The 20,491-nt window shown below is 41.0% G+C and overlaps 1 protein-coding gene and 1 long non-coding RNA gene across 2 annotated transcripts; one reads left to right on the forward strand and one right to left on the reverse strand.

Annotated features, from left to right (window-relative positions):
- The first annotated feature begins 1,995 nt into the window (after window positions 1–1,995).
- Window positions 1,996–3,071, forward strand: LOC306892857. Its single transcript, XR_013786509.1, has 3 exons — window positions 1,996–2,123; window positions 2,535–2,636; window positions 2,769–3,071. It is a non-coding gene; the product is annotated as an uncharacterized lncRNA (long non-coding RNA).
- A 10,839-nt stretch (window positions 3,072–13,910) lies between these two features.
- On the reverse strand, window positions 13,911–16,542 carry LOC306893310 (zinc finger MYM-type protein 1-like; the record flags this gene model as incomplete). The annotated part of the gene is made up of 3 exons (XM_079455079.1): window positions 13,911–14,438; window positions 14,639–14,747; window positions 15,335–16,542. 3 exons carry the CDS (start codon window positions 16,540–16,542, stop codon window positions 13,911–13,913), a joined length of 1,845 nt encoding a protein of 614 aa, XP_079311205.1.
- Window positions 16,543–20,491: the final 3,949 nt, after the last annotated feature.

Below are 20,491 nucleotides of genomic sequence, written 5' to 3' on the forward strand. Positions count from 1 at the left end.
GGCCGTTTATTTTAAAGTCAGAATTAAGCTTGCAGAACTTAAAAACACATTTCTAATAACTCCAAAACATATATGAAATATCGGTCACAATGTATTTTTTGGTCCAATTCTCTGTATTAACGAACCATTAACTACGACTTTTGCCTCAGTAAACTCTTAATTTGTCACTTATTAATAGTTAGTAAGTTAGTTGTTAGGTTTAGGTATTGGGTAGGATTAGGGATGCAGAATATGATCATGCAGAATATGTCTGTATTAACGAATATGTCTGTATATAATATGTGCTTTATAAGTACTAATAAACAGGCAATATGGCAATAATATACACTGTAATAAGCATCTAGTTCATAGCTATATTTCACGTTCATTCTTCATCTTCAATCCGATCATAATCAGTTCTCACAGTCTTAGTACAAACCCTCGTATATTTCCTCTGTCCAGAATCATTTGAGTGACAGGTTGACAGACCTTTGACAGGAGGGTCATAAATCAATCCACATTTACAGGGCTTAATGGCTGTATTTCCAGACTTTGACATTCGATGATGTATGCCCAGTATTTAAGGCAAATGTGGCCTATTTGGTTATTTATTCAAACTGTGTTCTGCGGTTATCTAATGGTATTTGATGCTGTCCTGTATTCCATGCAGTCGGGCTGTGTCCTCTTCATGCACTCCCGTAGTATGGTGGTGAGACGTTGATGATTAAATATTAAGATTGACTTTTGATTTAAGATGTAAAGATTTAAGGGTTGGATTTTACAAGAGGGTGCATGAAACAATTCAATACAAGTGCGAATAACACTGCAGATTTAATCACCATGATCGCTTACACAATTATACCGGTATTGAGGGACAGGCACTTCAATGGTTCAGATCTTACTTGTCAGACAGACATCAATTTGTCCATTTAAGTGGGGAATCATCCAATCTAACGCAAGTAAATTATGGATTACCTCAGGGATCGGTTCTGGGACCCGCACTGTTCTCCATATACATGCTTCCCCTCAGAAACATTATTAGAAAACATGGAATTAGCTTCCATTGCTATGCAGATGATACTCAGCTATATATCTCATCAAGACCAGATGATTCCTCCCAGCTATCCAAATTGGCATTGAAGTGCATTGAAGATATAAAACATTGGATGACCTGTAATTTCCTTCTTTTAAATTCTAATAAAACTGATTATATCTGACTCTAATATCTGATTATAAACTGAAAGTTGAAGGATGTACTGTTACTCCAACAAATACTGTAAAAGATCTAGGCGTTATATTAGACAGCAACCTGTCATTTCGAAATCACATCTCAAATGTCACAAAAACAGCCTTTTTCCACCTAAGAAATGTAGCCAAGTAACGAAATATTCTGTGTGTTGCTGACGCGGAGAAGCTTATTCATGCATTTATGACCTCAAGACTTGACTACTGTAATGCGCTACTTAGTGGTTGTCCTGCATCATCAATAAACAAACTACAGTTAGTTCAGACACAGCTGCCAGAGTTCTAACCAGGTCCAGAAAATACCATCACATGACCCCAATGTTATCAACCCTTCACTGGCTTCACATTAAGTATCGTATTGACTTTAAAGTTCTTTTAATCACTTATAAAGCCTTAAAGGGTTTAGCCCCTACCTACCTAACAGAGCTTCTATCACACTACAACCCATCACGCTCTCTAAGATCTCAAAACGTCATTGTGTCGCAATCTGGAGCCCTGAAGTGGGATAAACTGATTACATATTTATTTATTTTCGAAAAACATATAAGACCGGACTTCTAGGAACTTTAATGAAATACCCCTAATTTAGGCTATTTAAGTCGCTTTGAATTACATGTTGTAAATAATACATTTATTTCTTAAAACAAAAACAATAAGTAAGATAGATCTTTATGAAAAAACATCCCCTATGTTGAGGTCACATGACATGTTCTGACGATGACTCATGTGATCTAGACTGTATAAATAGTGCAGTTCTGTCAAAGTCAAACCAGACCTGAACAAATATTTCTAATTCATCTCTCAAAATCAGAAACCAGAACATGACAACAATGGACATGTTTGGAGGGTGGGGTCGTGAGGAACCAGCAACTGCAGAGATCCAGGAGATTTGTAAAGAGGTGAGAAACAAACTTAATCATTCAAATGTATGGGAATGCAGCAATATATTGATATACCAATACAAATAGGCAGAAACAAATATCTTAGGATTTCAGTACAGGGGGAAATTCTCACTATTAACTAGTTGTTATTAGCATGCCTATTATAGGCATATTGGCGGTTTATTAGTACTTATAAAGCACATTTTCTGCATGATCATACTCTACTTCGTCCATCATCCTACCCAATACCTAAACCTTACAAACTCCTTACTAACTATTAATAAGTGAATAATTAAGAGTTTATTGGGGAAAAACTCGTAGCTAATGGTTTGTTAATAGTGAGAATTGCCCCTATACTGAAGTGTGACCATTTGTTCTTATTTATATCACATTCACTGTTTTACTGATTATATTAATGTGTTTATTAAGATAAAAGCGGATGCAGAGAAGGCAGCAAAACAGACATTTAATTCCTTTGTTGCCGAAAGGTTCATCTTGCAAATTGTTGCTGGACAAAATTACATAATCAAGGTAAGTCATTTTAATTTTTGATGAGCTGTAGTTTTTCACGTGTAAAAGTATACGATTCAATGGTTTTGAAAGATTTTCAATATAAGCACAACAAATCTGAAATATTTAAAAGAAACTCTCTCTCTCTCTCAGGTACTTGTAGGAATTGATGAGTATGCACATGTGAAGGTGTTTCAGGGTCTCGGTAAAGGAATTGAAGTGAACTTCATTGGAATACAGTTCCCTAAAAAAGATGCAGATCCTGTTATACCCTTTAAGCCTCTGTAAACCCGCAAACATTCTGCATTCCAGAAACACCTTTTGTTTCTCTTCTAAACACAAACAAATGTCTCACCTGATTCTTTCTTTCTACAATACTATGATTTACATGTGATCAAGTCACATCATACGTCTTGTTTTGATATACTCTTATGTCATGAAATAAAGATTTAATGGAAATGAAAGTGGATTGTGATGTATTGTGTGTGATGATGACTGACATACAGAACTTTCAAATTGTGGCAAAAATCGCTGAACTGACAATGAAGTGCTCTGATAACAAACAGACAGATATAAAGAGAACCCAGATAGCAAGAAACCATTAACAAGCAATTAATATTAACATTTCAACAAATCTTATTGTGATCAGTGTTTGATGTGGCCGTGTCTATTATTACTTTGTTAATAAAGACAAAACACTGACTACACATTAAGTGGGGTTCTTTTATTCCTGTCTACACCCGAAAAGGATGCAGCCTTTACGATTAACTTATTGCAATTATGGACATAGGAAATTCAGATCGGAATCAGTCAAGTGGTACACAGAGGATTAAGGAAAAATGACAACAACAAAAAAACTAATCTGTCTGTTCAGTGGCTCAATTACAATAGCAATTTTTAACAAATAAACAACGGTGGTGACTTTTGAGAAAAGGAAAACAGAAAAATATATATCATAGTACAATCCACGTTGACAATAGCAACATATACTGTATAAGCACATGCAGCAGATCTGTAGCACTTAAACCATACTAGACTATTGATGCTTATATAAATATATATACAGTATATATACTATGTATATTAGGTCAAAAGTATTTACAAAAGTAAACACCATTCAATTTCTGTGTACTAGTCTCCAGGGACCCGTTTCAGAAAGCAGGGTAAGTGCAAACTCAGAGTAAGTTAACCCCAGAAAACAGGATACTCTGGGTTTTCAGTTTCAGAACGCGAGGTATATCAAACCCGCGACCGCCGGGTAAGTCAAGCCAGTTTCAGAAATCAAGGTATCTTATACTTGGAGTGAGTAACCATAGTAACCTACTCTGTGAACCTAACCTGGTCGGGAGCAGGTTTTATTCCACTAACCCGAGGTTTGTTACAATCTCCGCCCCTTTTAGAAGCGCGAGCGGTGTTGAACTTGCCTTCGCCGTTAGTTTTTTCAATCGTTTTCCTTAATCGCGCACAAGTTTATAACACAGACATTAAATGGTTTATTCAGGAACCCGTAGATGAGGAAGCTGCATTCATTCGGTGAGAGTTAAATTTACGCCGGTAGAGAATATATGGTGAAGCCCCGTTTGGATGTTTTATCATATCCGGAGGATTCTTTATTTGAGCGATACAGTTTTTCTTTACAGTCCATTAAATATATCCACAATCTGCTTCATCCTTACATCACAAACCTCACTCGTTGTGGCTGTGCTCTTACATCTGAGCAGATTCTCTGTTTGGCCTAACGTTTCTTTGCTAACGGAAGCTTTCTTTATAACACCGGGGATGCAGAACACGTTAGCAAGGCAACTGTAAGTAGAGCAGTAAAAAAAGTGTGCATCGCTCTCAAGCACTTTATATACATTTATTTTAAGTTTCCTTTGAGAGCCATCAAAGAGGAGTTTCGTAGGATTGCAGGTGAATGGTAAACGTCTTTCTGAATTAGGCTGATCAAATAAATGTGGTCTTGCTGCCACCTCTGGAAGTAAGCTAATAATTAAAATACCCTTTAGGATTTCCCTTGTGATTGGGTGCACATATAAAAGGTCCCACTCGCCCCGCTCTGTGCAGGCTTCGAACAGATGTCTGTCCGAATGAGACGGATGCTCTAACGAGGAGCCTAACGACCGCAGTCCCTATAGCGTCTGTCTGTAGAGCGTCTCTGTTGGTCGGGGAGTGACTCTTCACTAGTTGGCCTCCGTTACACAGCTGGAGCAGAGGCAAGCATGGCCAGTTTTTTGTCTTCTATAGCCACAGTGCTCGGTTCTCATATCCTCATAACTTTCAAGGCCAGTTAATTAAATATATCAAACATTTCCCAGTCAGGCATCCTACTAGCAAGAGCATTTAAACTCACCGGACTGAATGATGTTTTTATATTTCAATTTCAGCTGCTGCCATGTTCTTTTTATTGCAGAAGGATTGCACCTACATGACACAAATCGTAGGTATATATGTTTATATATACATATATATATAGATATATATATATAGTGCCTCCAATTCGACTGGCGAGAAATGAACGGAGCGCTTTTTGTCACGTGGCGTTGCCATGGTGAATCGTGTTATCTTCGCTCAATTGATGATGGCTTTTTAAAGCCGCGGTGAACACGTGTAACCTCAAGTGAAGTTACTCAGAGTGGATTGAACTCATTGAAACCAGCTGTTCTGAAACAGAAAACTCAGAGTAGCGATTATCTTAGTAAATCAACTCAGAGTTCATATTTTAACTCAGTGTTGCTTGAACCTCCTTATTGAAACGGGTCCCTGGTTATTGATTCTTGCCCTACACCTGTTCCCCTCTTGATTTGCTCCCTTATTTAATGCCCTTGTGTCCTCTGTCTTGTGCTGGTTCATTGTGATTTGTTTGGTGAGTTCATTAACAAGTTAACCAACTTAACAAGTTTATTGAAACTATACCTATAATAAAAGACTTTTACTCAAGTTATATTTTGAAAGGTGACTTTAACTTCTACCGAAGTCATTTTCTGGTAAGGTACTTGTACTTTTACTCAAGTATCGCTTTCAAGTACCTTACAAAGACTGCTGAATACACATGGTTCCCTTTCTGTCAGTCTCTCGACGTTGTGTCGAAAAGACAGATGGGGTTTGAACTGAGAACCTATCCTCTTCTGACTGATAGAATCTCTGTCAAACATTACTTGTCATAAGTAAACTGACGTCATTTCCTGTTTGCTGTTTGCTGAGAGTTTACTGAGAGCGCGTGATTTGAGCGGGAGCTCTTTCAAATCTAATTATTCTTGTTACATCTTGAAGAATTGTTTCTTAAATCGTTATAAAGCGAGAGTGAAACCTATCCTTAACTATAGCATAAACAAAAATCGTTGTTAAACGTACTGATACATTATTTGTATCGGATCATTCTGTGTTTGCCCTTAGGCTATTAGCATTATCCGCCTGCATACTGCTTAACTCGCTGTTCTCATTACTACATCACTAATGGCTAATGCTAATGCTTCAGACGTGTTTGTACCTTTGAGTGCAGATGAGGAAACGTTTGCGCTTCAGTCGGAATTGGAGGCTGTGGAGAAGCAGATCCAGGATTTACTTGAGAAGCAAACACGGCTGCGAGAACGTATAACGGCGCTGGAAACATCCCGTGCTGAAGCTCGCAAATCCGCGGTAAGTTTTCATCGCGATTATAACACTTCTTCCACTTCTACTCCGCGTGTTTCTCTGCACAGAGCCCAGGCTAAGAGAACACGACCAGCCCAAATGAACTTCACTCCTGCACCGGCACACCAACGGCGAAAGGCGCTAGCCAGGACCGGTGAGATGACTCAGCTGCCGCCACCAGTTTTCAAGATCCAGACCAGGAACCGCTTTGCCGCCCTCTGCGAGACCGAATGCAACGCTGTGATCATCGGAGACTCGATCGTCCGGAACATACGCGCTACATCTACTAAAGGTAAGGTGCGCACTCACTGTTTTCCCGGTGCTCGTGTTCTTGATGTGTCTGCGCAGGTACCTGCGATCCTGAAGGACAACGCTAACGCCGAAGCTGTCGTGCTGCACGCGGGAGTGAACGACGTCAGGATGCGGCAGTCGGAGATCCTGAAGAGGGACTTCAGGAGTCTGGTTGAGACTGTACGCAACGCATCGCCCACAGTGAGGATTATTGTATCAGGACCGCTGCCTACCTACCGACGAGGGAATGATAAGTTCAGTAGACTTTTTTCACTTAATCAATGGTTGATGTCATGGTGTATTGAACAGAAGCTGCTCTTTGTAAATAATTTTGATCTGTTCTGGGAGCGACCTAGGCTCTTCCGCCCTGACGGCCTGCATCCCAGCAGCATCGGAGCGGCTCTCCTGTCCGACAACATCTCGCAGGCGCTGCGCACCGGTTGACTATGTCTCCCACAGGTAAGTCTCCCTCAGGTAAGTCAAAACTTTAACCATAGTATGTGCGCCTCAACTGCTACAAATGTTACTGTTTCCAAATATATAGAGACTATATGTGTCCCCCGAATAATACTACAAAGTAAACATTTTGGCAAAAGTCAGAAAAAAAATCTGATCGTGATTAAACCTGAAGACAATGTAATAAACAACCAAAACCAATTTATAAAGTTCGGCCTACTTAATATTAGATCACTAAATTCAAAGGCAGTTATTGTAAATGAAATGATCACGGACAACAGTTTTGATATTCTCTGTCTTACCGAGACCTGGCTTAAACCAAATGATTATTTCGGCCTAAATGAGTGTACCCCACCAAGTTACTGTTATATGCATGAGCCACGTCCGGTTGGTCGGGGTGGCGGCGTCGCTACAATCTTTAGAAACTTTCTTACTGTATCTCAGAGAACAGAGCATAAATTTAAATCATTTGAAGTGCTTGCGTTGAACATAATTATTCCTAACAAAAGTAAAAAACCATTGCTTTCTTTTACATTGGCTACGGTGTATAGACCCCCTGGTCCCTATACTGATTTTCTGAAAGAGTTTGCGGACTTCCTATCGGACCTATTGGTTAACGTTGATAAAATACTAATTGTCGGAGATTTTAATATCCACGTAGATAGCGCTAACGATGCATTAGCTGTGGCGTTTACAGAACTACTACAATCTTTTGGGGTAATACAACACATTAAAGGACCCACTCATCGATTTAATCATACACTAGACCTGATTATATCTCACGGAGCCGATCTAACCAATATAGATATTATGCCTCAAAGCAACGATGTCACCGATCACTATCTTATAACGGGTACTTTGCGCACGTCTGGAATCAGCCCTTTAACACGTTATCGACAGGGTAGAACAATCACCTCTGCTACTAAAGATAGCTTCGCAAAGAGCTTGCCAGATCTGACTCCTTTAATAACCAGACCAATAAATAACGAATCGCTCGATGTCATGACCAGGAAATTGGGCACTATTTTCTCTAATACATTAGAAGCTGTTGCACCTATGAAGTCAAAAAAGATTAATGAGAAAAATATTGCACCATGGTACAATAGCACCACTCGGGCCCTTAAAAGAGAAACACGCAAACTAGAGCGCAAATGGATAAAATCGCAATTAGAAGTCTTTAAAATGGCATGGAAAGAGAGTGCAAATTGTTATAAAAAGGCACTAAAAGCAGCAAAGGCTGAGCACCTTCGTAACCTCATAGAAACCAACAAAAACAATCCAAGGTTTCTATTTAGCACAGTCGCTAAATTAACAAATAAACAGACACCACCTGACCTTGTTATTCCGCCGCACCTTGGTAGCAATGAATTCATGAAATTTTTTACAGAGAAAATCAAAAACATTCGTGACAAAATTGTAAAAACTCAACCTCCAAATCTGTCCTATGAATTAGCACCAACCATCGCTCCAAAACAAAGGCTCCAGCGTTTTACATCTATAAAACAGGAAGATTTAATTCAACTTATCACAACTTCTAAACCTACAACTTGCTTACTAGACCCCATACCAACTAAATTATTAAAAGAGTTACTACCTGTTGCAATTGAGCCCATTTATAACATTATTAACTCGTCAATTAATCTAGGCCATGTCCCAGGTCCCTTTAAGATGGCCGTCCATCCAAATGAACTAGGAAACTATAGACCGATTTCAAATCTCCCATACCTGTCTAAAATTCTAGAAAAAGTAGTGTGGACTCAGCTGTGCTCTTTCTTACAAAATAACAACATGCACGAAAAATTTCAGTCAGGCTTTAGATCTCATCATAGCACTGAAACTGCGCTCGTTAAAATTACAAACGACCTGCTTATAGCATCAGATAAAGGTAACATCTCACTCTTGGTCCTGCTTGACCTGAGTGCTGCGTTCGATACCGTAGACCATAACATACTTCTAGATCGCTTACACAATTATACCGGTATTGAGGGACAGGCACTACAATGGTTTAGATCTTACTTGTCAGACAGACATCAATTTGTCCATCTAAATGGGGAATCATCCTATTTAACGCAAGTAAATTATGGATTACCTCAGGGATCGGTTCTGGGACCCGTGCTGTTCTCCATATACATGCTTACCCTTGGAAACATTATTAAAAAACATGGAATTAGCTTCCATTGCTATGCAGATGATACTCAGCTATATATCTCATCAAGACCAGATGATTCCTCCCAGCTACCCAAATTGGCAGAGTGCATTGAAGATATAAAACATTGGATGACCTATAATTTCCTTCTTTTAAATTCTAATAAAACAGAAATATTACTTATCGGACCTAAGACACACAAACCAAATATTTCTGATTATAAACTGCAAGTTGAAGGATGTACTGTTACTCCAACAAATACAGTAAAAGATCTAGGCGTTATATTAGACAGCAACCTGTCATTTCGAAATCACATCTCAAATGTCACAAAAACAGCCTTTTTCCACCTAAGAAATGTTGCCAAGTTACGAAATATTCTGTGTGTTGCTGACGCAGAGAAGCTTATTCATGCATTTATGACCTCAAGACTTGACTACTGTAATGCTCTACTTAGTGTTTGTCCTGCATCATCAATAAACAAACTACAGTTAGTTCAGAACGCAGCTGCCAGAGTTCTAACCAGGTCCAGAAAATACCATCACATAACCCCAATTTTATCAACCCTTCACTGGCTACCCATTAAGTATCGTATTGACTTTAAAGTTCTTTTAATCACTTATAAAGCCTTAAAGGGTTTAGCCCCTACCTACCTAACAGAGCTTCTATCATACTACAACCCATCACGCTCTCTAAGATCTCAAAACGCAGGACTTTTGATAATACCTAGAATAACTAAATCCACCAAAGGGGGTCGGGCTTTCTCATATGTAGCACCTAAACTCTGGAACAGCCTCCCTGATATTATTCGAGGATCAGACACACTCGCCCAATTTAAATCTAGATTAAAAACGCATCTTTTCAGCCAAGCATTCACTTAATGCAAATATGCTAAATAAACCACCAGGAGATGCTGACATTAGATATTATTTTACTAGAATAATTGGATTTATTATATAAAACACCATGTAGTGTGTTTTACCCTTTCTTGGGTTTTTCGTTTTTCCCCTGTAAAGCTGCTTTGGAACAATGCAAATTGTGAAAGGCGCTATATAAATAAAATTGAATTGAATTGAATTGACTATTTTGAAAAGGCCAATGAAATTGGCGAATTAAATTTGCATGCCGGACTCCGTCCCGGATATCCGGGTATAAAAGGGAGACGCCGTGCTGCATTCATTCACCTTTTGTTCTTTGGAGCCTTCGCATCTGATGACAATCCTCCTAAAAGAGCTGATTTCTCGACGTGGTGCAGCGGACTGTCCCTCATCAGTGACTTCCCCTGGCGTCTCAGCGGTTCCGGAGGTGTTTTTCTCTCTAAAAGAGCAAATTTCTCTAGGTAGTCCCAAACTTTTGCGAGCAGTCCACTTCGCCATTGGACCAACAGGCACGTGGAAACGGCTTCGGGGACGCTGCGCGGGGAAGCCCCCGGATTTTTCGGGGGTCCGACGCCCGGCACAATGTCGAGGGGACCGCCCCGAGCCGACCCGGGGCGGAAGCGCACCCCCTCGCCCCAGGGGGTCCGGACGGGAGGCGCGCCAAGCGAAGAGCCCCCCAGCCGCGCTTCGGCACACATCCACATGGTGGCGCCAAGCCCGTCCGCGGCCCATTTAAAGCCATTGGGCCCGATCCCATTGTTGCCAAAACGGTCGGGTGCCCACCCGGGTCGACCCCCGCCCCCCCCGTACCACCAAAGCACTATTCGTCCACTTCCCGACTATTTTTGCCAAAACGGTCAGGCGACCGCCGGGGTCGACCCCCGCCCCCTCCCGCGTACCGCGGAGGCCCTATTCGACCACCTACCGGCTACTGTTGAAAAGGAGAGATGTGCACCTGCGGTTTATTTTAATGGCCCGCACGTAGGTTGGTGGACACGCTTTAGAATAACCTATACGCATTAACGACCCTGTTAGTCTGTTGGTGCACTTAAATAGACACGCATATGTAAGCAGCAGCTCACAGAATGCTTATTTATGCTTAAAAAATGAGTTTCCACCAACTCACTACACGTGGTGCATTCATATAGACTGCAGGTGGTCACTTCCTTTATGACTTAGTGAAAAACGGGGAAAAAGTCTACGTGCATTGACGACCCTGTTTGTCTGTTGGTGCACTTAAATAGACGTAGGCCTACATGTGTAAGCAGCAACTCGCAAAATGCTTATTTATGCTTAAAAACGAGTTTCCACCAACTCACTACGCGTGGCGCGTTCATTTAAACTGCCCGTGGTCCCGTCCACCTGCAGTTTATTTGAATGGGCGACGCGTATTAAGTTCGCGGACACACTTTATAGTAATCTATATGCATTGACGATCCCGTTAGTCTGTTGGTACACTTTAATAGACATACATATGTAAACATCAATTCACATAATGCTTATTTATGCTTAAAAAATGAGTTTCCACCAACTCACTACGCGTGGCGCGTTCATTTAAACTGCGCGTGGTCCCGTCCACCTGCAGTTTATTTGAATGGGCGACGCGTATTAAGTTCGCGGACACACTTTATAGTAATCTATATGCATTGACGACCCTGTTAGTCTGTTGATACACTTCAATAGACATACATATGTAAACATCAATTCACATAATGCTTATTTATGCTTAATAAATGAGTTTCCACCAACTCAATAAGCGTGGTGCATTCACATAGACTGCAGGTGGACACTTCCTGTATGACTTAGTGAAAAACGGAGAAATGTCCACCTCCTTATTTTAATGGGCGACACGTATTAAGTTCGTGGACACACTTTATAGTAATCTATATGCATTAACGACCCTGTTAGTCTATTGGTACACTTTAATAGACATACATATGTAAGCAGCAACTCACAGATGACGGAATTATGCCCTTAAAGTGGTTGTCCACAAACCTAATACGCGTGTGAAGTTCATATAAACGTAAGGTGGTCGATTACCAAAAAAACTACAACGGACTACAAATATGGCACACGACCGGAACCAGCTTCCGGTTTTCAGCCATGTTTGTAGTCCTGCGTAGTTCTTTTCTTTATTCGATTCCCCAGGCGTTTATAATCAATTAAATGAATAAACAACGACGCGATTCACACATTCAACTTTATTAGACACACATATGTTAGCAGCAACTTACAAAAGACACGATAATGGCCTTAAAAATTAGTTTCCACCAACTCACTACGCGTGGTGCATTCATTTAAACTGCCCGTGGTCCCGTCCACCTGCAGTTTATTTTAATGGGCGACGCGTATTAAGTTCGTGGACACACTTTATAGTAATCTATATGCATTGACGACCCTGTTAGTCTGTTGGTACACTTTAATAGACATACATATGTAAACATCAATTCACATAATGCTTATTTATGCTTAATAAATGAGTTTCCACCAACTCAATAAGCGTTGTCCATTCATATAAACTGCAGGTGGACACTTCCTGTATGACTTAGTGAAAAACGGAGAAATGTCCACCTCCTTATTTTAATGGGCGACACGTATTAAGTTCGTGGACACACTTTATAGTAATCTATATGCATTAACGACCCTGTTAGTCTATTGGTACACTTTAATAGACATACATATGTAAGCAGCAACTCACAGATGACGGAATTATGCCCTTAAAGTGGTTGTCCACAAACCTAATACGCGTGTGAAGTTCATATAAACGTAAGGTGGTCGATTACCAAAAAAACTACAACGGACTACAAATATGGCACACGACCGGAACCAGCTTCCGGTTTTCAGCCATGTTTGTAGTCCTGCGTAGTTCTTTTCTTTATTCGATTCCCCAGGCGTTTATAATCAATTAAATGAATAAACAACGACGCGATTCACACATTCAACTTTATTAGACACACATATGTTAGCAGCAACTTACAAAAGACACGATAATGGCCTTAAAAATTAGTTTCCACCAACTCACTACGCGTGGTGCATTCATTTAAACTGCCCGTGGTCCCGTCCACCTGCAGTTTATTTTAATGGGCGACGCGTATTAAGTTCGTGGACACACTTTATAGTAATCTATATGCATTGACGACCCTGTTAGTCTGTTGGTACACTTTAATAGACATACATATGTTAGTAGTATCGGACTTTTAAAACTCGAGTCCTGCGTGTTCAAAATTTGAAGAAAAGTCAAAGAGATCGTTTTTCCCAATAAGTTTAAGTAGAATTTATTATCAGATGTAAAAGCTTCTTCCAGCTGGGGCTGTCTCTCAAACATATATAATGAGCCGAACAACAGAATACACACTTCTGGGTTACAAGCAGTGGCGGCTGGTGAAAAATATTCTCGGTGGGGCTGTGCCATACTTTTTTGTTTCCGTAACCATCGCAATAAAATTTAACACAAACTGCAGGACAGCAGTGCTCAGTGAAATAGTCAGTAATTATTTAATGCCAATATTAAAAAGTTGAGGCATTCGTACACAAAAACATAAACATCATGATGCACAAACACAAGCCTTTTATTTGCATTTAAACTGAACTTGTAAACAATTGACTATTTCTACATATAGAAATGGATATCAAGTGGCTGAACTCAAACCTTTGACTGGAAGAATAGCATAAAGTATTTTATGATCAAACTAAATGTAACTAATTGTTAATGTGCTCCAGAACTGCAACAATTAATTGATACAAAACATATATACAGTAATATTAGCAAACACACTATTAACATTTTTTAGAGTACCATATATAACTGAATGATTTTTATGCTAAGGTCAACTATATACAAAGAAACGTGTGTGTGTGTGTGTGTGTGTGTATCTGTGTGTGTGTGTGTGTGTCATCTTATTTGTACAGGAATTTTGCCCGTCTGTCCTTCTGAGTGGCAAACCTCTCAATGACCCTTTTATTAAAGTCAGGAATGTCCCTGACAAGTTTCTTCTCCATGGAGAGCATAGCCAGAGCATTCAGGCGATCCTGTGTCATGCTGTTTCTCAGGAAGGTCTTGATCCTCTTCAGTGTAGAGAAGCACCTTTCTGACTCAGCTGTTGTCATGGGTGTGGTGATGAGGATCTTCAGGAGGCTGACAGTCTCTGTGAAAGTGCTCTGAAGGTTGTTCTCCATGAAGAACTGGAACAGGGGCACTGCACCACTACAAGCCTTGAACTCACTGTTCTCATAGATGAGGGACAGTTCAGTTTTAAGCTTGGCCTTGTCCAACATGGGGTATGCCTCCACAGTTGTTTCAAGCGCTGTATCGGGAAACTTCACACTGTGTTGTGTGAACAACTCTCCGTGCAACAGTGTTGCGCTGATGAGGTGCTGGGTGAAGGAGAACCTCTCCTTGGCATGAATCAGGATGGTATCACATACCTGTAAAAGATACATCCTCAGCTTTAATTTGCAATAAAGCTATTTTGATGCAAGTGATCCTGACTGAACACATGCCTATGTCCAAGTCAAGTATATGATTACTAAGGTGCTGATTGTTCAGGGTTTTTGGTTTTGGCTACATACTACCAGGCCTGAAAAAAAGTTCTAGGGAAAACACTGACAATTACATCACAACTTACCTCTGTAGCCAACCTCTGTTGTTCTCCTGGTCCCAGCATCCTCCGTCGCTTTATGGGATGCTGCTGCTCGTCAGATGCGCTGTCCCCACACAAAGAGGGAACGGAGGCCCTGGGTCAAAAAGTAAAGTTTAATTTGATAACTTGCCATCAGACTTCTTAACTCACTGTAACCCCCCCTCAACACACAGACATAACCAGCGACTATATATATATATATATATATATATATATATATTTGTGTGTGTGTGTATGACACACACAAACTGTCTAGTAACTGCTTTTAACCTGTGATGTACATAATTAACTTATGTTATTACGTTTTTAAGCCATTTTTAAGGGATGCAAACATAATTTTGTTCTGCTGTGCACTTGTCCTATGTAAGTAATAGTCTGAATGACAATAAAGTTAATCTTGAATCTTCAATAACAACTAGGCCTCTTCTAGAAACTGACCTGGTGGACACCTGAATAAGTCTGTTATTACAAACGGTGTAATACTTTCCTGCATTATTATCAAAGTCTGATTGTGTATTATCTTTCCTTTTAAAATCCTAAAACAAATATAATTGTGATGTGCTCTATGATAATCACTCACTTTGATGACAAGACACATTTAGGCTTTTGCACTGTTGGAAGTGAGCTATTCATCTTTCTAACAACAATTAGAAACAGCCAATAGTAAATATAGTTATTTACCTGATTGTTAGCATGCTGTCTGTGAACCTCTGGACAAGTGCTTTAATGAAGACAGGGTCGATGTTCCTCTTCTGCAGCTGGCTGAAAAGCATGTCCACATTTGGCATGATCTTGTGGAACAGTGCCAGGAAAAAACAGAAAGCCTCGTCTTCGAGCATCCTCACAAAGCCCCCAGCCTCTCTGACAGTCGGGGGGTCAAAGTTCCCAGAGTCTCTGATGGTCTGGAAACACGATAGGAGGTCTTCCTTGTGCTCGTACACAGTGTTTACAGCGCGACTGTGGAAGTTCCACCGTGTTGTAGAGGCTCTGGGGAGTCTATGCGCAACCACTTGGTCAAGCACGGTGGTTCGCTTGGGAGACCTGGAGAAGAAAGCAGAAAATCCTGCAAGGTCGGAAAAGAAAGTGCCGATCCTGGGGATGCCTGAAGTAGCCTGCTGCATGATGAGGTTCAGCTGATGTGCATAGCAGTGGACGTAGTGCGCATTTTCGTACACATCCACTATTTTACGCTGCACTCCGCCGGTGGCTCCCCTCATCACACTTGCTCCGTCGTAAGCCTGGGCAATAAGTTTGGCCTTTTGTCCATGTGAGAGTATGGTGCTGAGCCTCTCCAGCAGCGCTGTAGCGATGGTGTCGGCGGTTGCGTTCTGGATCGTAATGAACTCGAAAAACCGCTCTTGGATGTTACTGTTAGCATCGATGTAGCGTAGCACCAGCACCAGCTGGCAGTGGGTGGAAACGTCAGTCGTCTCGTCGGCTTGAATTGCGATAAAATCAGCACTCTTTACTTCCTCCAGGATGTAATCCTTAAGCACTGACAGCATGCAGTCCAACAGCTCGTTCTGTATCGTCTTTGACGTGCCCTTAAAAACAGTAGCTGTCTTCAGGTGCTCCTCCAGCACACTGTCAAGGGAGGCAACAAAATCCACCAAGCCCCGGAAAATGCCGGGGTTGTCCGAGGAGTCAGTCTCCTCATGCCCACGCAAGGCCAACTCAAAAGCACCACAAAACTTCACACAATCGATAATTTTGGATAAAATGTGCCTGTTTTTATCCACCTCCTCATTATGTTTTCTCACCGCAATTCTGTGGCCGTCATCCAGCTGCGTAGCAATGTTCACCCTTCCTAATATGGCTAGCTTTACAGAGTTATCCATATGTGCCCTGGTGTTCTCGTGTTTCTTTACCTTCTCTGACAGGTGCTTCATATCCCTCACTCCGGTAACTGTCCATGCTGGATCTGTCCCCGTCGTTTTAAAAAGCAAGCACGGAAAGCAAAATAAAGCATTAGCATGGGTGCACCCAGCTAGCCAAGCCTTCCTGGTGTACCAGCTACGGGAGAAGCCGCGCATATACTGCTTCCCTTTTTCGCTACCCTGCTGTTTAATTGAGAGGTCAGCTTGTTCTGGGCCCAGCTCTTTCACCCGAACTTTCTCCGACAAAGTTCTCCTCTCAAACGGATCTTGGAGGAGAGATTTCACCGAGTTAGGGTTGGGTCTTGGAGGAGTAACGTCCGCGCTCGCCATTGTCGTTTAGTAAAAATGGCGCCCCTAGAGGCGAGCCCAGTCCTTATTTTATCAGGGCTTGGGGCGATAAAATTATCGCCCTTCTTGGATTCTATTTAAGAACGCTGATTGGCTAAATTTTATGTCATACATTCATACCTTAAATTAGCAATTGGCTTAACTGCTACATAGACCCGCCTCCTTGGGGCGCTTTCTCTATCGCCCCAGAGCTGATGAAGCGGTCAGACAGGCAGAGGAAAGGTTGCAAATATGATTTTGTATCATATTTTACATGTATTACTGGGTGCATTCCATATTTAAAACACACAAATATTGACATACTGATGTTTTTCTCATTATTATTACTATTTTTGTTTTAATTGTTTTAATTTTTTTTTTTTGTGGCTTAAGGGGGGGCGGCGCCCTAGCGCCCTCTATTGGCCGGCCGCCACTGGTTACAAGTATTTATAAAATATGTGACGTCGATTCTCTCTTCGGGCTCCTCCCCTTCATCGGGCGGGCGTTGAATCCTCCGGAACCAATCACCTCGGGACATGTAAATCTGACTCCATTCTCCCCCAACTATTGGCTCCTGCAAAACATTTTGAAAATAGCCGGTCCTGCCGAGAGATGCGATTGACGCACACACACACATACACTCACACACTTGTTATCTGAGACCCTGCTCCTGCATTCCTCAGAGCTCATGTTACACACTTCTGCCAACTAGTTTTCAAGACAAAGAACCCAGCACAGCATGGACATACTCATATCATTATATTTAACAGTAAAACAACAGTAAACATAAACTTATAATACATAGAACATCGTAACCCCAATAATCCCTCTCTTGACCTCGACAGAGGTCAAAATTCTTGGTCCTCCGTGTCGTCTGTATAGCTGGATAACAACGGCATATTAAATGGTTTGGGGCTTTCCGGTCTCTCAATAGCTGAAACAATGAAACGATTTCACAGTGATCTAAGGCAAGGAATGCAACAACAACCACACGTAATCAAAATCGCTACAAATACCCCTATGGACATCACAACAGACATTACTATTGCTTGCCATCTTCCCAATGTTTTGTCTAGCCAATCTCCAATAGGATTATTTACTCCTGAATGTTCCTTCATTTCTATAGACAAAGTTTTCAAACCTTCCAATGCCCTCGTCACTGATCCATCTGGGGCAGTATTATTGGGAATGTACGTACAACATAGATCACCAAACATTACACATACTCCTCCCTTCTCTGCCAACAGCATGTCCAGAGCCATACGGTTCTGTATAGCCATCAGTGAAGTTGGTGCTAGCTGCTCCGCTAAACCATCTACGGCATCCCTTGTCATATTTGCTAACCTCATCACATTATAATGCACATAATTAATCCTATCTACATTCTTGTTTGGGGTGACTGGAAAAAGGGCAGCTATTATGGGTATATTCTCAAAACCTGCTGCCACTTGGTTCGCTAGTTTATATTCATCCGGCACACCTCGTGGAATGCCTATCGCATCGATGTATGTCGGGCTATTTAATGATAAATCTACACTTGAGCCTATTGCTCTCTGTTTAATGATATGTCTCCTACGTCTTCTTGTCAATGTTGCTGAATTTATGGTTTCCGTTCTGACTGCTCTGTCACCTATCAGAGTTATTGGGGCTCCCAGTCTTACCAAAACACACACTCCCTTTGCCTTCTCAGGTATCCTAGTAAACAATCTTCGATCTCCACAATAATAATACAAACCTGCTCTAGCCCACGTACCTATTTCAGTCCCATTATCCACTATGATGTGATCACACCACTCCTTATTTATCTCCCCCAGGTTGCTGGTTGGTGATAGACGTTTAATATCAAAACAGGTATAATTTGCTTTCTTTGGTGTAAATGGACCTGCCCGTGAAAGGTTAGTTATTGGTGGGAATATTGCTGCCAATGTGGTACAATTTTTTGGACTGGCCATCCGTGTCAATGCCAGCATACACTCATAGCCCCACGTATCATTTTGGTACAACGGGGCTGGTTCAATGTATAAATGTGGTCTTGCATTAGCACATCCAACACAATCATCTAACCTCTGTTCTCTGGCTGTGGTAATTATCCATTCCAGCCACAAATTATTTTCCCCATATCCTGTAGCTCTCTCTATCATATCTTCTGGTTTTAACATGGTGTAATCTATTTCCACCACTACATTCTTTTGTCCTACCGATAATGGCTCAGCTGTTGTCTCATTTCTTTCCTCCTCATGTGAACTGTCCACAACAAATTTTATTACTGCTTTTTTATCTGTTCCTGGGCTGTGCACCCCCATTATAAGGAAAAACTCCCCTGTATAATTGGCTGATCCCGTTCTGGTGGATATTGAAAGGGTGAGTGGATTTTGACTTGCACTGTAATCTCTCTGCATTTTTAAATCAAATTTTGCCGAGGTACGGGTCCAAAGGCTAGGTTGTTCCGGAGTCCAAGCACCTGTATATGCGATTACCTTATTCCATGATGGACACCATTCACCCCTATAGGTTTGCCTAGACTGGGACACCTTACAAACACTGTCCATATTCCCATCCATACATATATATATATTGTACCCCCTCCATGAGCTATTTTTTCCCCCACAATTTATGACAGCGCATAGGTCGAAAGTAAATGATGTAGTCTTACCCCAAACATAGTTAATTACGAGTTGTTCACATGGTAACCTCGTATCGGCTATGGCTTTTTTGTGTCTCGATTTTGATATGGTGTTGTTGCTTTCCTGACCCTTAGTTAGGCTAAAAATTATTCCTACTATAACTCCTGAAATTATTAATAGGATCCCCGACAGCTTACAGTTTTCCCACAGCTTCATTTTGTTGCCCTCTCTTGGACTTTAAAGGAATAATAAACACACTCTTGGAAATTAAAATGGTTAACACACAATATACTTAATGGGAATATGCAATTAAGGAAAAATATATATGGTTAAAATCACACAAAATAAAATGGTAAAGAAGGTAAAGAATGACAATATAAAAATCACAATAGCAATATAAAGGTATAAAAAATAGTAAATATTAAAAAATATGAAAAACAATAGATATGAAAACAATAAATATGAGAATCACAATAAGAACAATATATAATATGGTTATAAAGAATATATGGTAATACGTATTTCCACCTCCGTGAGTATTCACTCAAAATTTATTGCACTGGAAAATGATTCTACCGTCCTTCTCTTTGGTCACAGCACATTCACCTGGAACACCTGTCTTGTGAACGATTTGCAATTGTTATTGTACTGGTGGTGTTGTGATTTCACCTGTGGCTTCTTCAGCCTCTGATTCTCCTTCCCTCTCTTGGACCTGTCTACGCAGGTCCACCCGTGTCTCTGCAAGATCCCTTGAGGGGGGGTCACAAGCTACACATGAGGTTAAATGAAACCAAGTGTCACCCTTGCCCTGCAATCGAACACAATGTGATGTCCTCGCTGTCACCCTATAGGGTTTCGACCACCTCGGCTCATTCCACTTTCTCCTGAACGTCCTCAGCCTCACCCACTGTACCGTCGTTGGAGGGGGGTCTGCTGCTGGAGATGGATTGACCTGGCATGAAAAAGTCTTAATGAGAGCAGTCAGTTTATCAAAATAGACAGCGTGAGAT

Source organism: Barbatula barbatula (genome assembly GCF_947034865.1).
Source record: "Barbatula barbatula genome assembly, chromosome: 4".
NCBI classification, from domain to species: domain Eukaryota; kingdom Metazoa; phylum Chordata; class Actinopteri; order Cypriniformes; family Nemacheilidae; genus Barbatula; species Barbatula barbatula.